The following is a 19725-nucleotide window of genomic DNA, read 5'->3' as shown; positions in this document are numbered from 1 at the left end:
CTAGCTGTTCCAAGTCGGGACCCGGGGTGGACCACTCCTCTTTGCTTTAGTTGGTGACGTCTCTGCGCTGCTGACTAGTCTCCATTCAAGATGATCCCCTGCTGGCCTCCCAATGGACTGGACTCTCACATGAAGTCGGGACCCGGGGTGACCACTCCTTATGCATAAGTCGGTGACATCTGTGCGCCCCGACGTGTCTACACGGAAGAGGTTGCCCTGCTGGCCCCACTATGGACCGGACTCTCACAATATTAACCGTATCCACTCGGCATCCATTGCACCAGTCCCCACATCTGCGGTCCCTTCCAAGGTCTCTCTTTAGTTTTGAGTTTTCTTGGCCTGATGTGGGATCTGAGCCAAGGATGTCGTTGTGGCTTGTGCAGCCCTTTGAGACACTTGTGATTAAGGGCTGTATACAGTAAACTGTGATTGATTGATTGAGGTAATAATGGAATTAAGTATAGTGGAATTCCCGGGGCCACTCACCTCAGCCCAGTCGTGGAGCTCATTGTAGGACAGGTCCAACTCGACCACGTGAGCACAGAAAACTGCAATGTCGGACCTGTCGCCTGCTTTCCTGATGCCGCAGTCATTCAGGACCAGCACGCTGGGCAAAAACAACCGATCTGCGGCACGCCACAACCGTTAGGAATGCGGCTTTTACGGGCAAATGTGGCATCCCGGAGTCCCAGCACTCACCTTTGATAGGCGACCCAGGCGGGGAGGGCAGAACCACGACGCCCAGGCCCTGGCCGTGGGGGAAGTTCTCAGTGTTGTACTTGTCACTGATGACCTGCACGAAGGTGCGAGGCTCCTCTTCATCGGAGGACTGATCCATTATCTCAGACCTCTGCAGGCACAAAAAAGTTAGTTTAGGTGTTTTTGATTGATTGATTGATTGAGACTTTTATTAGTAGGTTGCACAGTGAAGTACATATTCCGTACAATTGACCACTAAATGGTAACACCCGAATAAGTTTTTCAACTTGTTTAAGTCGGGGTCCACTTAAATTGATTCATGATACAGATATATACTATCATATATACTATCATCATAATACAGTCATCACACAAGATAATCACATTGAATTATTTACATTATTTACAATCAGGGGTGTGGAGGGGGGGGGGGGTATGGACATCAAGTAGTGGACATAGAGAGAGAGAGAGAGAGAGATCAGAAGGCATAAGAAAAAGAAAAAGTATCTGCATTTGATTGTTTACATTTGATTATTAGCAATCCGGGGAGGGTGTTAGTTTAGGGTTGTAGCTGCCTGGAGGTGAACTTTTATTGCGGTTTTGAAGGAGGATAGAGATGCCCTTTCTTTTATACCTGTTGGGAGCGCATTCCACATTGATGTGGCATAGAAAGAGAATGAGTAAAGACCTTTGTTAGTTCGGAATCTGGGTTTAACGTGGTTAGTGGAGCACCCCCTGGTGTTGTGGTTATGGCGGTCATTTACGTTAAGGAAGTAGTTTGACATGTACTTCGGTATCAGGGAGGTGTAGCGGATTTTATAGACTAGGCTCAGTGCAAGTTGTTTTACTCTGTCCTCCACCTTGAGCCAGCCCACTTTAGAGAAGTGGGTAGGAGTGAGGTGGGATCTGGGGTGGAGGTCTAGAAGTAACCTGACTAGCTTGTTCTGAGATGTTTGGAGTTTAGATTTGAGGGTTTTGGAGGTGCTAGGGTACCAGGAGGTGCATGCATAATCGAAAAAGGGTTGAACGAGAGTTCCCGCCAGAATCCTCAAGGTGCTTTTGTTGACCAGAGAGGAAATTCTGTAGAGAAATCTCGTTCGTTGGTTAACCTTTTTGATTACCTTGGTTGCCATTTTGTCACAGGAAAGGTTAGCCTCTAGAATGGAACCTAGGTAGGTGACCTCATCTTTCCTGGTGATGACACTGTCACCCACTTTTATAGTGAAGTCATTGACTTTCTTAAGGTTGATGTGGGACCCAAACAGGATGGATTCTGTTTTACCCAAGTGGATGGATAGCTTGTTGTCAGCGAGCCAGGTGCAAGTTCTTTACTTAAAAGTACTTGACCGAAACCTTTGAGAAAACACACACAACATTTTCACAATAATGCCGTGATGTAGGGTTGTAAGGTATACCGGTACTGGTATAATATCGCGGTACTAATGAATCAAAAACGGTACTACACTCTGTTTGAAAAGTTCCCAGGCATGACGGCGCCGTCATCACGTCATGACATTGCTGGGTTTTGCGAGCAGAGGAGCATGTTCGGCAGCGCACAATCACAGAGTACTTACAAACAGACAATGTGTGTAGACAGAAAAGGGAAAATGGACGCATTTTGGCCTAAAAACTAAAGATAAAGGTGAAGTTATAACACTGAAACGCCCTCAGGAAGAGGTGCTTTAAGACATGGCTAGCTACCTAGCGGCGAACGTCCATCCGCAGTCGGCAGTGTTTTAGCTAGGGATGATGTTTGATAAGAAATGATCAAGTTCGAGCCTATTATCGAATCCTCTTATCGAACCGATTCCTTATCGATTCTCTTATCGAGTCCAGATAGGTTGTTGTATATGGAAAAAAAAACACACAATATTTGGTCTAACAAATCACTTCACATTCTCTACTGCTCGCTACTATAGTATTACCATATCTGAGTTATTGTGCAGAAATGTGGGGAAATAACTACAAATGTGCGCTACATTCGATAACCATGTTACAAAAAAGATAAATTAGACTGATACATAATGTAGGCTATAGAGAACATACATACACTTTATTTATTGAGTCAAAAATATTAAAGTTCGATGATTTGGTAAAATTGCAAACAGCTAAAATGATGTGGAATTAAATGATGGAATGGATTAAGTGAAGAAGTTAAACATTGTACTGATATGATCCACTTTAAGAGGTTGTTCAAATGAATAGTGCTTACAAAGTACAAAGAAGAAGAATTATAAGAAATACTTTCAACTAGGGTTGTCCGATAATGGCTTTTTGCCGATATCCGATATCCGATATTGTCCAACTCTTTAATTACCGATACCGATATCAACCGACCCCGATATCAACCGATATATACAGTCGTGGAATTAACACATTATTATGTCTAATTTGGACAACCAGGTATGGTGAAGATAAGGTACTTTTAAAAAAATAAAATAAAATAAAATAAGATAAATAAATTAAAAACATTTTCTTGAATAAAAAAAGAAAGTAAAACAATATAAAAACAGTTACATAGAAACTAGTAATTAATGAAAATGAGTAACATTAACTGTTAAAGGTTAGTACTATTAGTGGACCAGCAGCACGCACAATCATTTGTGCTTACGGACTGTATCCCTTGCAGACTGTATTGATATATATTGATATATAATGTAGGAACCAGAATATTAATAGAAAGAAACAACCCTTTTGTGTGAATGAGGAGGGAGGTTTTTTGGGTTGGTGCATTAATTGTAAGTGTATCTTGTGTTTTTTATGTTGATTTAATAAAAAAACAAAAAACAAAACAAAAAACAAAACAAAAACGATACAGATAATAAAAAAACCGATACCGATAATTTCCGATATTACATTTTAACGTATTTATCGGCCGATAATATCGGCAGGCCGATATTATCGGACATCCCTACTTTCAACCTTATTGAAAATAAGATATTCTTCATCTCAGTGTATTAATAATTACTGAATTAATTACATATTACAAAACTGTTGTATATACTAATTCACAGATATTTTATTATAAAAAGGTCAGTAAATGATGTATATATTTGTAAACGCTATGAAGTGGGAAAGGGGTAGGATTAAATAAGCTTTACTTCTTCCTACTCCTGTAAAGTGAAATGATATGAAACTGTGATGTATTATGATGTGGTTGGATCATGTTTTGTTTAGTTATGTTCTGTTAGTTTTGGACTTCCTTAGTTGTTTTGTGCACTTCGGGGGTTTGTTTTAGTCACCATGGTTATTTATGATTTTCACCTGTTGCTCATCAGAGACTCTAAGCCTGCCTTTTCCGGTCACTCGTCGTGGCTTCATTGTTTGCATTTGCAACAGTTACGTTGGCATTCCGGTTTTCCAGATCATGATTCCTGTGCTAAAGTTACCTTAGTTTCTAGTATTCCTGTGCTAAGTAAGTGCGAACTGCACGCTTTCCTTTTGTTTCGTTCCTGTCTGTTGTAATGTGTATGATTTACGAGAAATAAATCATCTCCTACCTGCACGCTTTCGTCCGGATCCGTCAGTTTTGCTTCCCGGGAACTAACCGCAGCACGCTGCACCCCACCGTGACAAATGACTGAGCTACGTGACGTCATTTCTTGTGATGTCACACGGGGCATTTCTTGTCGGGATGAGATTCGTTCCCAGGGATTCGAAATAAGAACCAACTCTTTTTCTTTACTAGAGTGGTCTCGATAACGGGTACCGGTTCTCAAAAAGGGATTCGAGTCCGAGGACTCGGTTCTTTTCTTATCGAACAACCGGGAAAACCGGTTTCGAGCATCATCCCTAGTTTTAGCTACTTCTAAATCACTAATCCTCGCCTCCATGGCGACAAACAAAGTATGTTCCTTACAAGTACCATCCCTGCAGGAGGAGGAATAGCTAAACATGCTTCACTACACACCGTAGTTTACCGGCGTCACAATGTAAACAAACGCCATTGGTGGATCTACACCTGACATTACACTACACCTGACAATTAGGGATATATATACATATATATTAATTAGGGATGTAACTAAAAGTAAAACATTTAGCGCCTCCTACACTCTTCACCACAACTATAAATAGTATAAAGTACACTTCTGCATAACATGTATCCTTATTAACATTAAAGAAAACAAAAAACAAAACTTTAGTAACATTGTTTTTTTTAGTCTGTAACAGAAAAGTTTCAAAGGGCAACTGCACTTTTTTTGGGAATTTTGCCTACCGTTCACAATCATTACGAAAGACATGACGACGGATGTTTGGTTTTTTGAATGCATTCTAACCCGTAAAAAAAAAGTCTGCTTACAATGGAGCCAATGGGAGGTCCTCTAGTGCAGTGGTTCTCAACCTTTTTTCAGTGATATACCACCTGGGAATATTTTTTTAATTCAAGTAACCCCTAATCAGAGGAAAGCATTTTTGGTTGAAAAAAAGAGATAAAGAAGTAAAATACAGCACTATGTCATCAGTTTCTGATTTATTAATTGTGTAACAGTGCAAAATATTGCTCATTTGTAGTGGTCTTTCTTGAACTATTTGGAAAAAAATATAGGTTTTTATTTATATTTATAAAGCATTTTTGAATTGTTGCTATTTTTAGAATATTAAAAAAAAATCTCACGTACCCCCAGGGGTACGCGTACCCCCATTTGAGAACCACTGCTCTATTGCGCCCATAAAACCCAATAAGAAACCATCTAAAAAGTGCCAACAATTCTCCGTTTACATTTCGTTCCTTGAATATTAACCAAGGATTAGTGATATCGTTAATATAAGCGCCGTGATCACTAACGTGTGTGCCTATGTTTACATTTCATTCCTAATCTAAACTGGAATATATGAACATCCTAGCAGTCGGCATCCCAATGAAAGCATACCTTGTACAGTAAGTGATGTTTTATGATGTTTGTTGTCTCTCATAAAGTCTGCAGTGAGTAATAATCAGTGACGCAGTGGGAAAAAAAGGCGAACTCGGGATGCGTTTTTGAAATGAAAATGCCTAAAATGATATTAAATGTTATGATTAATTTGCCTTTTACTACATTACATACACTACCGTTCAAAAGTTTGGGGTCACATTGAAATGTCCTTATTTTGGAAGGAAAAGCACTGTACTTTTCAATGAAGATAACTTTAAACTAGTCTTAACTTTAAAGAAATACACTCTATACATTGCTAATGTGGTAAATGACTATTCTAGCTGCAAATGTCTGGTTTTTGGTGCAATTATCTACATAGGTGTATAGAGGCCCATTTCCAGCAACTATCACTCCAGTGTTCTAATGGTACAATGTGTTTGCTCATTGGCTCAGAAGGCTAATTGATGATTAGAAAAACCCTTGTGCAGTCATGTTCACACATCTGAAAACAGTTTAGCTCGTTACAGAAGCTACAAAACTGACCTTCCTTTGAGCAGATTGAGTTTCTGGAGCATCACATTTGTGGGGTCAATTAAACGCTCAAAATGGCCAGAAAAAGAGAACTTTCATCTGAAACTCGACAGTCTATTCTTGTTATTAACATCCTAGCAGTCGGCATCCCAATGAAAGCATACCTTGTACAGTAAGTGATGTCTTATTATGTTTGTTGGCTCTCATAAAGTCTGCAGTGAGTAATAATCAGTGACGTAGTGGGAAAAAAAAAGGCGAACTTGGGATGTGTTTTTGAAACGAAAATGCCTAAAATGATATTAAATGTTATGATTAATTTGCCTTTTACTACATTACATACATACTTACGGCATGTACACAATACATTCATGTTATAATAATGGCATGTTTTTTTAAGCACTTTATAGCCTGAATAGAGTGACTCCAACAGGCTTCATTGTAAGCAGACTTTTGATCGCATTTATTTAATATTTAGAATGCATTACAAAAAATCATCCAATTCTTCTTTTACTCAGGGGTATATCAGAGAAAACTTGTCCCAGACAGGGATATAATCTTGTTTGGGTGGTCTTCAGAAACACAAAAACTTCCAAAATATATTACAGCTGTGTTGCTGCTCGGGACGGTCTTGGCCAAAAGACTCATTCTCAAAGAGTGGAAAACCCCATGTGCACCCAACTTCAGGAACTGGTTAAATGAACTTGTGAATGTAATGACTCTTGAAAAAATAACATTTATAAACTCTACAAACATGAATAAATGGGAACTAACCTAGAAACCTTTTCTGACATATATTGAATCATAACTTATAGACGTTTAAAAAAAACAAAAACAAAAAAAACTGCCATATATTTTTTTGCATTTGCATTCCTTTTTTATTATTGTTATTATTTTTTGTATTGATCCCACACTACTATTGCTTTTTTTGTGTCACTTTTGATATGGTTTTGTCACGGTTTACTTGCTTTTTTTTGGTGACTTTTTATTTTCTATTGTTTTGCATCTGATCAAGCCCTGTGACTTTCTTCTTCTTTTTTTAAGTGTGAACGGTGGAGAGGTGATCTTGTGATCACTTCCTGAGGATCCTTGATGCAGAGGAATATTCATCCATCTTGATATGGTCTGGATAGCCTGCTGATCCTGAGCCAGAGCGGGATGGATGGATATATGTATACAATATCTGGGTATTTTTTCTAATAATGTCTATACTGTAAACCTTGAGTTGTTAAAGTTCAAGTGCACCTCTCTCCTCAAGTGTGCATGTGAGTGTGTATGAGTAGATGTGTGCCTGTATGAAGGGTTTGCGTGAGCAAAGTATGACAGTCAAATGTGATTTTAACTGTAAAATTCAATAAAATATATTTGCAAAAAAATCATCCGTTGTCATGTCTTTCATAATGATTGTGAACAATAGACACAATTCCCCCAAAAAGTGCAGTTCTCCTTTAAAGGCCTACTGAAATGAATTTTTTTTATTTAAACGGGGATAGCAGATCTATTCTATGTGTCATACTTGATCATTTCGCGATATTGCCATATTTTTGCTGAAAGGATTTAGTATAGAACAACGACGATAAAGATTGCAACTTTTGGTATCTGATAAAAAAAAAGGCTTGCCCCTACCGGAAGTAGCGTGACGTAGTCAGTTGAACATATACGCAAAGTTCCCTATTGTTTACAATGATGGCCGCATGAAGTGAGAGAGATTCGGACCGAGAAAGCGACAATTTCCCCATTAATTTGAGCGAGGATGAAAGATTTGTGGATGAGTAAAGTGCAAGTGAAGGACTAGTGGGGAGTTGAAGCTATTCAGATAGGGAAGATGCTGTGAGAGCCGGGGGTGACCTGATATTCAGCTGGGAATGACTACAACAGTAAATAAACACAAGACATATATATACTCTATTAGCCACAACACAACCAGGCTTATATTTAATATGCCACAAATTAATCCTGCATAAAAACACCTGCGTGTTTGTTACGCTAGCTCCTATGCTAGCTCCTAGCTCCATAGAACACGCCAATACAATTCAAACACCTGATCAACACACACAATCACTCAGCCCAAAAGACCGTTCACCTAACCCAAGGTTCATAAAGCTTATATATTTTTAAAAAGTTACGTACATACGCAAAAAAAAGTTGCGCACATACGGTCAAGCGATCAAATGTTTAGAAGCCAAAGCTGCATACTCACAGTAGCACGTCTGCGTCTTTGTCATCCAAATCAAAGTAATCCTGGTAAGAGTCTGTGTTGTCCTAGTTCTCTACAGGCGTCTGTGTATCGAAGTCAAAAGTCCTCCTGGTTAGAGTCTCTGTTATCCGAGTTCTTCCATCTTGACTGCATCTTCCGGGAATGTAAACAAAGAAGCGCCGGCTGTGTACTGTTGTTGCTGACTACGTTCGAAAAATACGTCCATTTCGCACCGACAACTTTCTTCTTTGCTTGCTCAGCTTCCTTCTCCATAATGCAATGAACATGATTGCAACAGATTCACGAACACAGATGTCCAGAATACTGTGCAATTATGAAATGAAAACAGAGCTTTTTCGTATTGGCTTCAATGTGGAAGGCATACCCGTGTTCGCCGGTCTACGTCACGCGCATACGTCATCCTCAGAGGCGTTTCGAACCGGAAGTTTAGCGGCAAATTTAAAATGTCACTTTATAAGTTAACCCGGCCGTACTGGCATGTGTTATAATGTTAAGATTTCATCATTGATATATAAACTATCAGACTGCGTGGTCGGTAGTAGTGGCTTTCAGTAGGCCTTTAAGGATATCTATATGACATGTTAGGGTGTCTTTCAAAGCATTTTTAACCACAAATGTCATTTGTCCTAATTTTGTCACAAGACTGTAGATCCCCAGCATTTAAAGTGGTTAACATATTTCTTTTTAACACTTTATTACGGCACATGTATGACAGTTAGGAATGTTTCAACACGTTAATGGTGGTGACACTTTGTTCTTGGAACACGTTGTGTCTACTTCCATAGTCCTGGGACAGACCTAAAGAGTTCTTTCCGACTGCGTTCATCACGTGAGCTCATATTTCTCAGAGGGGAGCGCGTGTGCTAAATATAACACGGCAGCGTGATCACATCGGTGACACAGAGCCGAAATGTGAGGCGAAGGCAAGACGAGGTGCTGATACAAAATAAAGGTATAACATAGTTTGCCTTTGGAGTTGTTTTTTTCTTTTTAACTTAAATTCCTGCTCTAATCCTTGTTAATACAGGTTGCACAATTAGATAAGAAAAAGAGAGTACTTCACTTTCATAAAAAAGTTGCGATAACGATATTATAATACAATAATTGGGACCAAAAAGTATTTGATAATGTCGTTATCACTACTTTATTACTAATAAAATAAATCAAATATTTGAAGCCTTTCTGATCTTTCTATATTTGTATCTTGAAGTACAAATATCTATCCTCCATGAAAACATACTTTGTATGATCACTTTCGTCACATTTTTCGTCTTAAAGTACAGTTTAGAGAAGAAATATAATCCTCCGTATTAGCAGGGTTTCCCCTCGATTGCCAAGATATAATAGCGCTTGTAGTTAAAGTGAATTAGGAAGTAGTTAATGTGATGCTTGTAGTTAAAGGCCTACTGAAACCCACTAATATCGACCACGCAGTCTGATAGTTTATATATCAATGATGAAATCTTAACATTGCAACCCATGCCAATACGGCCGGGTTAACTTATAAAGTGACATTTAAAATTTCCCGGGAAATATCCGGCTGAAACGTCGCGGTATGATGACGTATGCGCGTGACGAAGTCAGTATAACGGAAGTTATGGTACCCCGTAGAATCCTATACAAAAAATCTCTGTTTTCATTTCATAATTCCACAGTATTCTGGACATCTTTTGCAATTTGTTTAATGAACAATGAAGGCTGCAAAGAAGACAGTTGTAGGTGGGATCGGTGTATTAGCAGCGGACTACAGCAACACAACCAGGAGGACTTTGTTGGAGCGCTAGCCGCCGACCTCACCTTGACTTCCTACGTCTCCGGGCTGCCAAACGCATCGGGTGAAGTCCTTCGTCCTTCTGCCGATCGCTGGAACGCAGGTGAGCACGGGTGTTGATGAGCAAATGAGGGCTGGCTGGCGTAGGTGGAGAGCTAATGTTTTTAGCATAGCTCTGTGCGGTCCGGTTGCTAAGTTAGCTTCAATGGCGTCGTTAGCACAGCATTGTTAACCTTCGCCAGCTTGGAAAGCATTAACCGTGTATTTACATGTCCACGGTTTAATAGTATTGTTGATTTTCTATCTATCCTTCCAGTCAGGGGTTTATTTAGCACGATGCTATCACGTTAGCTCGTAGCTAAAGCATTTCGCCGATGTATTGTCGTGGAGATAAAAGGCACTGAATGTCCATTTCGCGTTCTCGACTCTCATTTTCAAGAGGATATAGTATCCGAGGTGGTTTGAAATACAAATCCGTGATCCAAAATAGAAAAAGGAGAGAGTGTGGAATCCAATGAGCCAGCTTGTACCTAAGTTACGGTCAGAGCGAAAAAAGATACGTCCATCACTGCCTCTCAAGTCCTTCACTGTAACGTTCCTCATCTACGAACCTTTCATCCTCGCTCAAATTAATGGGGTAATCATCACTTTCTCGGTCCGAATCTCTCTCGCTCCATTGTAAACAACGGGGAATTGTGAGGAATACTAGCTCCTGTGACGTCACGCTACTTCCGGTACAGGCAAGGCTTTTTTTTATCAGCGAGCAAAAGTTGCGAACTTTATCGTCGATTTTCTCTACTAAATCCTTTCAGCAAAAATATGGCAATATCGCGAAATGATCAAGTATGACACATAGAATGGATCTGCTATTCCCGTTTAAATAAATAAAAATCATTTCAGTAGACCTTTAAAGTGAATCAGTAAGTAGTTTGGAAGTAAATTAGGAAATAGTGCCTGTGGTTAAAGTGAATTAGGAAGTAAATTAGGAAGTAGTGCTTGTGGTTCAAGTGAATTAGGAAGTAGTTAAAGTGAATAAGGAAGTAATTTAGGAAGTAGTTCAAAAGAATTACGAAGTAGTTAAAGTGAATTTGGAAGTAGTGTATGTGGTTAAAGTGAATTAGGGAGTAGTTACAGATAATTGGGAAGTAGTGATTCAAATTAAAGTGAATTACGAAGTAGTTAAAGTGAATTAGGAAGAAGCACTTGTACATTCAAGTCAATTAAAAAATAGTAGAATTAAGAAGGAACATTTAAGGATTGAAGTCAATTAAGAAGTGGATTCAAATGAATTAGGAAGTAACACTTGTGCATTAAAGTGAATTAGTTTGTGGATTAAAATGTAATTATTCAATTAATTCCAAGACTCTTTCAGGTCGCTCATGATTGTGACTCATAGCCAACTATTATTGCTCCTGTACTTCATGTAAGCCTGCTGAACACTGGGACTAAATTCAATTAGGGCTGCAACTAACGATTAATTTGATAATCGATTAATCTGTCGATTATTACTCCGATTAATCGATTAATAATCGGACAAAAGAGACGAACTACATTTCTATCCTTTCCAGTATTTTATTGAAAAAAACCAGCATACTGGCACCATGTTGTGGACATTGGGGGTGCAGCATACACCAATAACAACACAGAAATGTAACTCATCAGAACTGAATCAGATATTGTACACGTTTCTGTTGTGAATAATAAAGGATTAATTTTAGGCTGCCTCTGAATAATAGCATGAAATATTCCAGCACCTTCATAACGTTTAGTTATACTAAAGCGTCACTCAAATCTAAATATATTTATATAGCTTTATCGGCCCGGCTACATTGATCCATTATGAAACCAACCTGAGATATTTCTGTCCGTTACGTTTATTTCCAAATTGGTAACCGTGCGTTTTCTCTCTCAAAACGGAGTCAAATGTGCCGGAGACACATTATCAGCCCCGCGTTGCAACAAAGGCATAACTTTAACGTTACTCACAAAAAGCTGAACTCATGAATGCTAAAAGTTACGTACTGTGAGTTCCTCCCTTCATCCATGGCTCCAACATGTTTCTTCTTCAGGTGCTCCTGAAGCAATGTTGTACTTCCGGCACGTTTTGCAAGATACGGTCTTCTTTGAAGTCTTTAAAGTGAAGTGTTCCCACACTTTTGACGACTTAGGTCGTACACTTTTCTCCATTGAAGCAATAACCTCAAGATGTTTCTCCGCTAAACTATCTGTATTTTCCTGCGCCATTTTTTCGAATTTTTCCAGCAAAGGAGACGCCGTCGTCACGTGAGCTGCACATGACACATCATTGGCTAGCTTACGCCACCTCATGAGACGTAGCCTCAGCTTTTGTACTGTTTTTGTACTTATTTTGATTATTGTTTCTCAGCTGTTTGTAAATGTTGCAGTTTATAAATAAAGGTTTATACACTTACAACAACAACAAAAAAATAACGAAACAAAACAAAAAAAAAACAAACAAAAAAAAAAAAAAGCCTCCGCGCATGCGCATAGCATAGTTCCAACGAATCGATGACTAAATTAATTGCCAACTATTTTGGTAATCGATTTTAATCGATTAGTTGTTGCAGCCCTAAATTCAATGAATACATTTTCAGTAGCTTCAGTCTAAAGTGGACATTATTACGTTTGTTCAGGCGGCGTTGTTGTTATTCATTAAATGTCACAACATCGTGCAGGTGGCCCTAATATTGGAGCCGGTGAGGCGAACAAGCACAACAGCCATCGTTGAGAAAAACAATGTCAAAAGTCAGTTTAGGGCATCCGAAAGCAGATGAGCCTAATTTAAATCTTGCAACCGACCCCGGCAGTAAAAATAGGCCATGAGGTATAAAAATAAAAAGGTCCTTTTTGGGGCTCTCACTAAACTAAATCCACTGAGGTCTCACAGTCCTCCACTTCTCAGCACTATCAATTTCACACAAAAATCATCATCATCATCATCGATGCCATGCGAGCTACTGTCTGATGTGGGCAAAAGTTTCTCACAGATCGCCCGATTGTCCGATTCTTCTTACCTTTGATGTGACGAGAGGAGCAGAGGAGGGCCGCTTTTCAACAGCAGCACATCTGATCACATTCTTCTCCGTCCCTGCTAAATGAGAAGAGTGACAAATTTAGCAGAAAACAGGAGAAAATGTTGCATATGTCTTCTAAGACTTTTGCCTTTGATGCTTAGTATCAATAATGGATATTTAAATCAATTAAAACATGTTTAATACATTTAAATAAATGACTTATAATTTCAATATATAACGTTTCTGTATACTAAGCACGACGATGGCTGAATCTATCAAATAAATGGCATCTGTAAAGCTGACACTTCTAGAGATAAATTCTTATCGAGCTTTGACAAAATACTAAGCCTGAGTAACATCCTATACAAAAACCCCAAAAACAATTCTACAATAATCCAAGATAAATTATAATTATAAATGTATAATAATTGAATGTATAAATGTATCATATTTGTGTTCTGAAATAGGCTCAGGCCCACATTGTTCTTGTTTTTTTTTTAAAATGTTTAATTGAAATTTGATTATTTACTTATTGCCTGTATTTATATTAATGTTGTAAGTAATTTGCACTTTTAACTAAAGTGTGTGACTACTCCTGTTTTTGTTGTTATACAGTAGGGAAGGGGATTCATATGCCCCCATCCCTGGGTAAAAGAGGGCGGGGTTAATCATTTTTGCAATGCAGTCAGCTGAAAATGATGGTAAGCGCCACTCTACCTAGCAACTGACGCTGTGGCCAAAGTTGGAATTGCCACGAAACACATTTTAAGACAGTGGTTCTTAACCTGGGTTCGGTGAGTTGGGTTTAGGGGTTCGGCGGAGGTCAAGACACACCCGACTCATCGTGTAAATAAAAACTTCTCCCTATCGGCGTATGACGGATACGGCAACAGCTGAAGTCCGACTGATTTGCAGGTGTGTAATTTGTTGTGAGTTTATGCACTGTGTTGGTTTTGTTGTTTGAACAAGGTGATGTTCATGCACGGTTCATTTTGTGCACCAGTAAAATGGTAACACTTTAGTATGGGGAAAATATTCACCATTAATTAGTTGCTTATTAACATGTAAATTAGTAACATATTGGCTCTTAACTAGTCATTATTAAGTACTTATTAATGCCTTATTCGGCATAGCCTTATTATAACCCTAACCAAATAACTCTAAATTAAGCCTTTGTTACTTAGAATATGTTCCCCATATTAAAGTGTTACCAACAACATATAACTTTGTCTTGAATTTGAATTTTTTTTTCACTAAAGAAGGGTTCGGTGAATGCGCATATGAAACTGCTGGGGTTCGGTACCTCCAACAAGGTTAAGAACCACTGTTTTAAGATATTCACCAGACTTTTGCCATCTGGCGGCTAAAGTGGATCGTGCACGCACCCAAATTTGTCATGTTTCTTGTGTCAGGTCTTATGAATCCCCTTCCTACTGTATGAATTTATAAATCCTGATTTTGCTGCCCTCTTGGTCAGGTCACTCTTGCAAAAGAGATTTGAATCTCAATGAGTTTCTGCCTGGTTAAATACAGGAACATGATATGAATGAATGAATGTATCAAATGTAGTTCCTTTAAGCACGGTACAATATTATTACCTAATATTATTGTAAAAAAATAAAATTAAAATAAGCCCTTATATAGCTAGAAAATGTTTCTTAACTATAGGGCCGCAAATAATGTGTTTATCAGCTGTGGTCCGTATGGTGGTACTCAGCTGTAATGCACTTTGTCACCACTTGTGGCAGTAATGACGATATAGAACAGGGGTGTCCAAAGTGCGGCCCGAGGGCCATTTGCGGCCCGCAGCTAATGGTTTACCGGCCCGCCACACATTCTGGAAATGCTGTTGCAAAAATAAATAAAAAAACATTAAAAAAGTGGAATGAGGTGAAATCTAACTACAACAAGTTGCAATGTTGACACAAAGCAGGTTGTTTTTTTCTCTTTTGTCTATCTTTAATGTTCTTTTTTTGCCTTTGCAAAAAAATAAAAAATAAATAATTTTATAATGAATTATTGACCTATTCAAGGCTCCAATTATTTCAAATATTTCACTTTAAAATGTTTTATGTGGAAAATATTGCATATTTTGTGTGGTTGCCATACAAAAGCATCAACCTTTTCTTTAACAAAAGAGCATAAAACGAACAAAATAATAGTTCAAACGTAAAATCGACAGATATATCTGAAGTTGATCTCGTAACTTAAATGTTGAAAGTAAAACAAATAAATAAAATGTATCACTTTATGAGTGGGGCACCTTTTGGTTCCCAAATACATTTAAATGGATTTTATTCATCTTTTCACTGTGGTTACTCAAAATAATAATGAATTAAAATCAATGGTGTCCTGCATTATTGATCTTTTTAAGGCTCGAATTACTTCACATCAAACATTGCTTTCTGAATGTTTTGGGCATTGGGGGAAATACTGCATATTTCAGTTTTATTATAAATAAATTATTTATTATTTGACAGAAAAAGCATAGAACCTTTTTGTTTTTTTAACCTGAAGTTGATATACTGTAGAGATTTACTGTAATCGTTTAATACAAAATATTAATAATAATTTGACTTGTTTTTAACATTTTAATGACTTAGACCCTTTATGGTCCCCGGGAGCACTAAAAAGGTAAAAAATAATTAAACTCCATATATTTTGTTATGGTTTGAAAATGAAAAATATCAAAAATGGCCCCCGCATGCTTTAATTTTTCTGTGTGCGGCCCTCAGTGGAAAAAGTTTGGACACCCCTGATGTCGAAGAAGTCTGGGGCTAAAGTCAAAGAGAAGTTTTTTAAAACTTATGACTAAAGTGGTGAGGCTGTATTTTCATATGCACTTACATTTATTGAGTTAGTTAGTTAAGGAACATACTGTATATTATTATAATTTATTATTAATTTAGTTGGACTTTATTGATTTTAGCATTGGGAAATTGTATGTAAATAGCCCTTCTTTTTCAGTGTATTTGATTAGTATTTAGTTTTGTCATCGGCCTGACCTCTAAGTCTTAATAATAATAATAATGTGATTAACACATGCTTTAATAACATTTGACAATGTTATCCTGTTAAACTAAGTAGGTTGGATAGAATTATTGAATACCATTTAAATTAAGAGTAAGATTACTAATTCAGTGTTAATATTAGAGTGGTCCCATCTGTAGTAGAAAAATTGGGCCCCGAGATCAAAAAGGTCAAGGACCTCTGGTATAGACGACTTTAGGGATGGACTGATCAATGGCGCCGATATTTGGTATTGGCCTCTTTTTATTTTTTTTATACAATATATACACATATGATACCAGTTTTTAGCATTTTAAAAAACAGCGAAATAACTGCTCAAACATGAACCCCTTTGCCTCTTAAATTAATTTAAGGATAAAAATGTAATTGTTTACGCTACTGCAGCAATCAAGTGTGGTATAGGTAAACAGGAGCAGGCAGCATCTCACACATTCTCATACTTCCTGTTACATCCACAGTGTTTCCCACACATTCATTTATTTGTGGCGGCCCGCCACGAAAGAATTAAGGCCGCCACAAATTTTTTTTAATTTTTTTGTCCTGTCTAGCTTCTCAGGCAAATCATATAGTTGATGTAGATGCCCATATCGGCTGTTCAGATTTACTTTACAAAAGAGAAGTGTAGGATCAAGATTTTTGGAGCTCTTTGTTCAGTGGATCAGATGTTTGATGAAAGTCTGTGTCTATCTACCGCCACTGCTGTTTTCTGTTTATTTGTTACTGACTGTGGCAGGACACCTCTGCCTCTGTTTCACTTTATGTTGCTGGTAAATAATATGGTTGTAGTAGTAGGCTAAAGTTCAATTATTTAGTATGCACTAATTAAAGGGGCAGAGCTTTAAGAGACATTTTAGCTTTTATATTTTTATAAGATATATGTTTTGTAAGAACCACAATTAATAAATATATTTCAGTGAATAACTTATTGTTCAAATCTGTATATAAATATGTACATAAAGTGTTGTAATTATATTGTAAAATGGATGGATGGATGGACGTTTAAAACAAAACTGTTATTATTAATTAGTAAGTATACATTTTTTGAGCCTTTTTAGAGAAAATCATATCATTGTAGTAAATTACGCAAATTACTCGATGGTGTCATTGTGACCACGCCCATAGCCACGCCCCCACCGCCACAGGTGTCTTGGTAGTTTATGGGAAACACTGATCCAGGAAGAAATGATGTAAGCCAGCTTGAAAAATGTCTCAACTAGAAGCTACGAGAAGGAGCCCAGAATTGTTTATTTAAAAATGTTTGCTAAATATCAGGGTTCCTTGATGAGGAAATGTTAGTGTATTATATTAAATCCCATATTTTTTTTTTTACCAATTTTCAGGAGATTTCCCATATTTTGAAATGCAAAAGTGACGTTTCTCTTAGACACTAATAATAAAGGTGTTTGTGAAATCCACTTGTGTTTTTTGGTTTTAAAAACAACCACGACATTAGCGCCACATAAAACATTACGTCCCTACAGGTCTGATGTAAAAAAACAACAACTTAAAGCTTTGTCCAACTGTTTACTGACGTACACTATTCGTGTTTAAAAAACTTTTACTGCAAATTAATATCGGCTCCAAATACCATATTTTCCGTGAAAAACCGTCCAACCGGAACTCTAATAACTAAAGTTCCTTGGGTGAATAATGTGAACTCACTACACCGGTATGTTTTAGCACTTTCATGGCGAGTTTACTGACAGATATAAGTAAGAACTTTACACTACTTTATATTAGAAATGGTGACAGCGGAGGATGAATGTCACATAACAAGAAGATAGAGAAAAAGAAGAAGCTTATCGACTACGGCGCCCTCACGAACTACAAAGGCGGACGTGCTCAATTTTTCAGGACTTATGCAGATCCCAAATACCAATCAGCAGGTACCAGAAGGTAAGAAAAGTTGCTTTTGCATAATATTAAACAAAACGCCAGATAATATGTCTTACCTTATACACACACCATAATAATACTCGTATGTTGAAGCACAGTACAATCCATCAAGCGGTGTGGCTTCATAGCTTACCAAAGTCGCACTAAAACATTTTCATAAGATTTTTGAGCGCCGTGTGTAATGTTCTATATTTTCAATGGAACATGAAATGTTGGTGTTATTTACTTGAATCATACTGCAGTCTCTTGTGTGTGACTGCCACCATATTGCAGTCTACACGTCTACTCTTATGTTTGACTGCCATCTACTGGTCACACTTATCATTACACCATGTACCACATAAAATAGCTTTGAGGTCGGTAAGCAAAACCAAAATGATTCCTTATATTAGGCGCACTGTCGAGTTCTGAGAAAAAAAACAAAAATTTACGTGCGCCTTATAGTCCGGACATTTCGGTAGTTATAGGACTCCTTGACTAATTGGTATCGACCAAGAAACCGGATCGGTTGAGCACTATAGACGACGACACAGCCCTAAAAGATGTTGGCTACTTTCTGCAGTTGAGTAAATAAACGCCACTACACGAGGTAACACGATACGAAACGCTGGTGTTGTTTACTTGAGTCATATTGCAGTCTACACCTATCTCGTGTGTGACTGTCATTATATTGCAGTCTACACGTGTCTCCTATGTTTGACTGCCATCTACTGGTCACACTTATCCTTACACCATGTACCACATAAAATAGCTGTGAGGTCGGTAAGCAAAACCAGAATTATTCCTTGCATTAGGCAGGAAAAAAAAGGATTTTACATGCGCCTTATAGTCCGGACATTTCGGTAGTTACAGGCCTCCTTGACTAATTGGTATCGACCAAGAAACCGGATCGGTTGAGCACTATAGACGACACAGCCCTAAAAGATGTTGGCTACTTTCTGCAGTTGAGTAAATAAACGCCACTACACGAGGTAACACGATATGAAATTGGTGTTGTTTACTTGAGTCATATTGCAGTCTACACCTATCTCGTGTGTGACTGTCATTATATTGCAGTCTACACGTGTCTCTTATGTTTGACTGCCATCTACTGGTCACACCATGTACCACGTAAAATAGCTGTGAGGTCGGTAAGCAAAACCAGAATTATTCCTTGCATTAGGCAGGAAATTTTTTTTTTTTTACATACGCCTTATAGTCCGGACAATTCGGTAGTTATAGGCCTCCTTGACTAATTGGTATCGACCAAGAAGAAACCGGATCGGTTGAGCACTATAGACAGTTTTAAATGATGTTACTTTCTGCAGTTGAGTAAATAAACGGTACTACACGAGGTAACATGATATGAAATTGGTGTTGTTCACTTGAGTCTAGGGCTGCAACAACTAATCGATTAAAAAAATAGTTGGCGATTAATTTAGTCATCGATTCGTTGGATCTATGCTATGCGCAGAGGCTACTTTTTTTAATAAACCTTTATTTATAAACTGCAACATTTACAAACAGCTGAGAAACAATAATCAAAATAAATATGGTGCCAGTATGCTGTTTTGTTTCAATAAAATACTGGAAAGGATAGAAATGTAGTTTGTCTCTTTTATCCAATTATTAATCGATTAATCGAAGTAATAATCAACAGATTAATCGATGATCAAATTAGTTGTTAGTTGCAGCCCTACTTGAGTCATATAG

At 37.8% G+C, this 19725-nt stretch overlaps 1 protein-coding gene across 1 annotated transcript in view; it reads right to left on the bottom strand.

The window, feature by feature from the left end:
* The window catches only part of tecta (tectorin alpha), a 104582-nt gene that overhangs the window by 83901 nt on the left and 956 nt on the right, over positions 1-19725 (bottom strand). The window contains exons 2-4 of the mRNA XM_062046686.1: positions 13108-13184; positions 700-850; positions 487-626 (exon numbers count right to left, since the gene is read on the bottom strand). Of these exons, the coding sequence (XP_061902670.1) occupies positions 487-626; positions 700-850; positions 13108-13184 (368 nt within the window). The remainder of the gene's footprint in view (positions 1-486; positions 627-699; positions 851-13107; positions 13185-19725) is intronic.

Source organism: Entelurus aequoreus, linkage group LG05 (assembly GCF_033978785.1).
Source record: "Entelurus aequoreus isolate RoL-2023_Sb linkage group LG05, RoL_Eaeq_v1.1, whole genome shotgun sequence".
Lineage (NCBI taxonomy): Eukaryota > Metazoa > Chordata > Actinopteri > Syngnathiformes > Syngnathidae > Entelurus > Entelurus aequoreus.
Note: the sequence above shows the minus strand (reverse complement) of the source record. Positions and strands in the feature narration are given on the sequence as shown.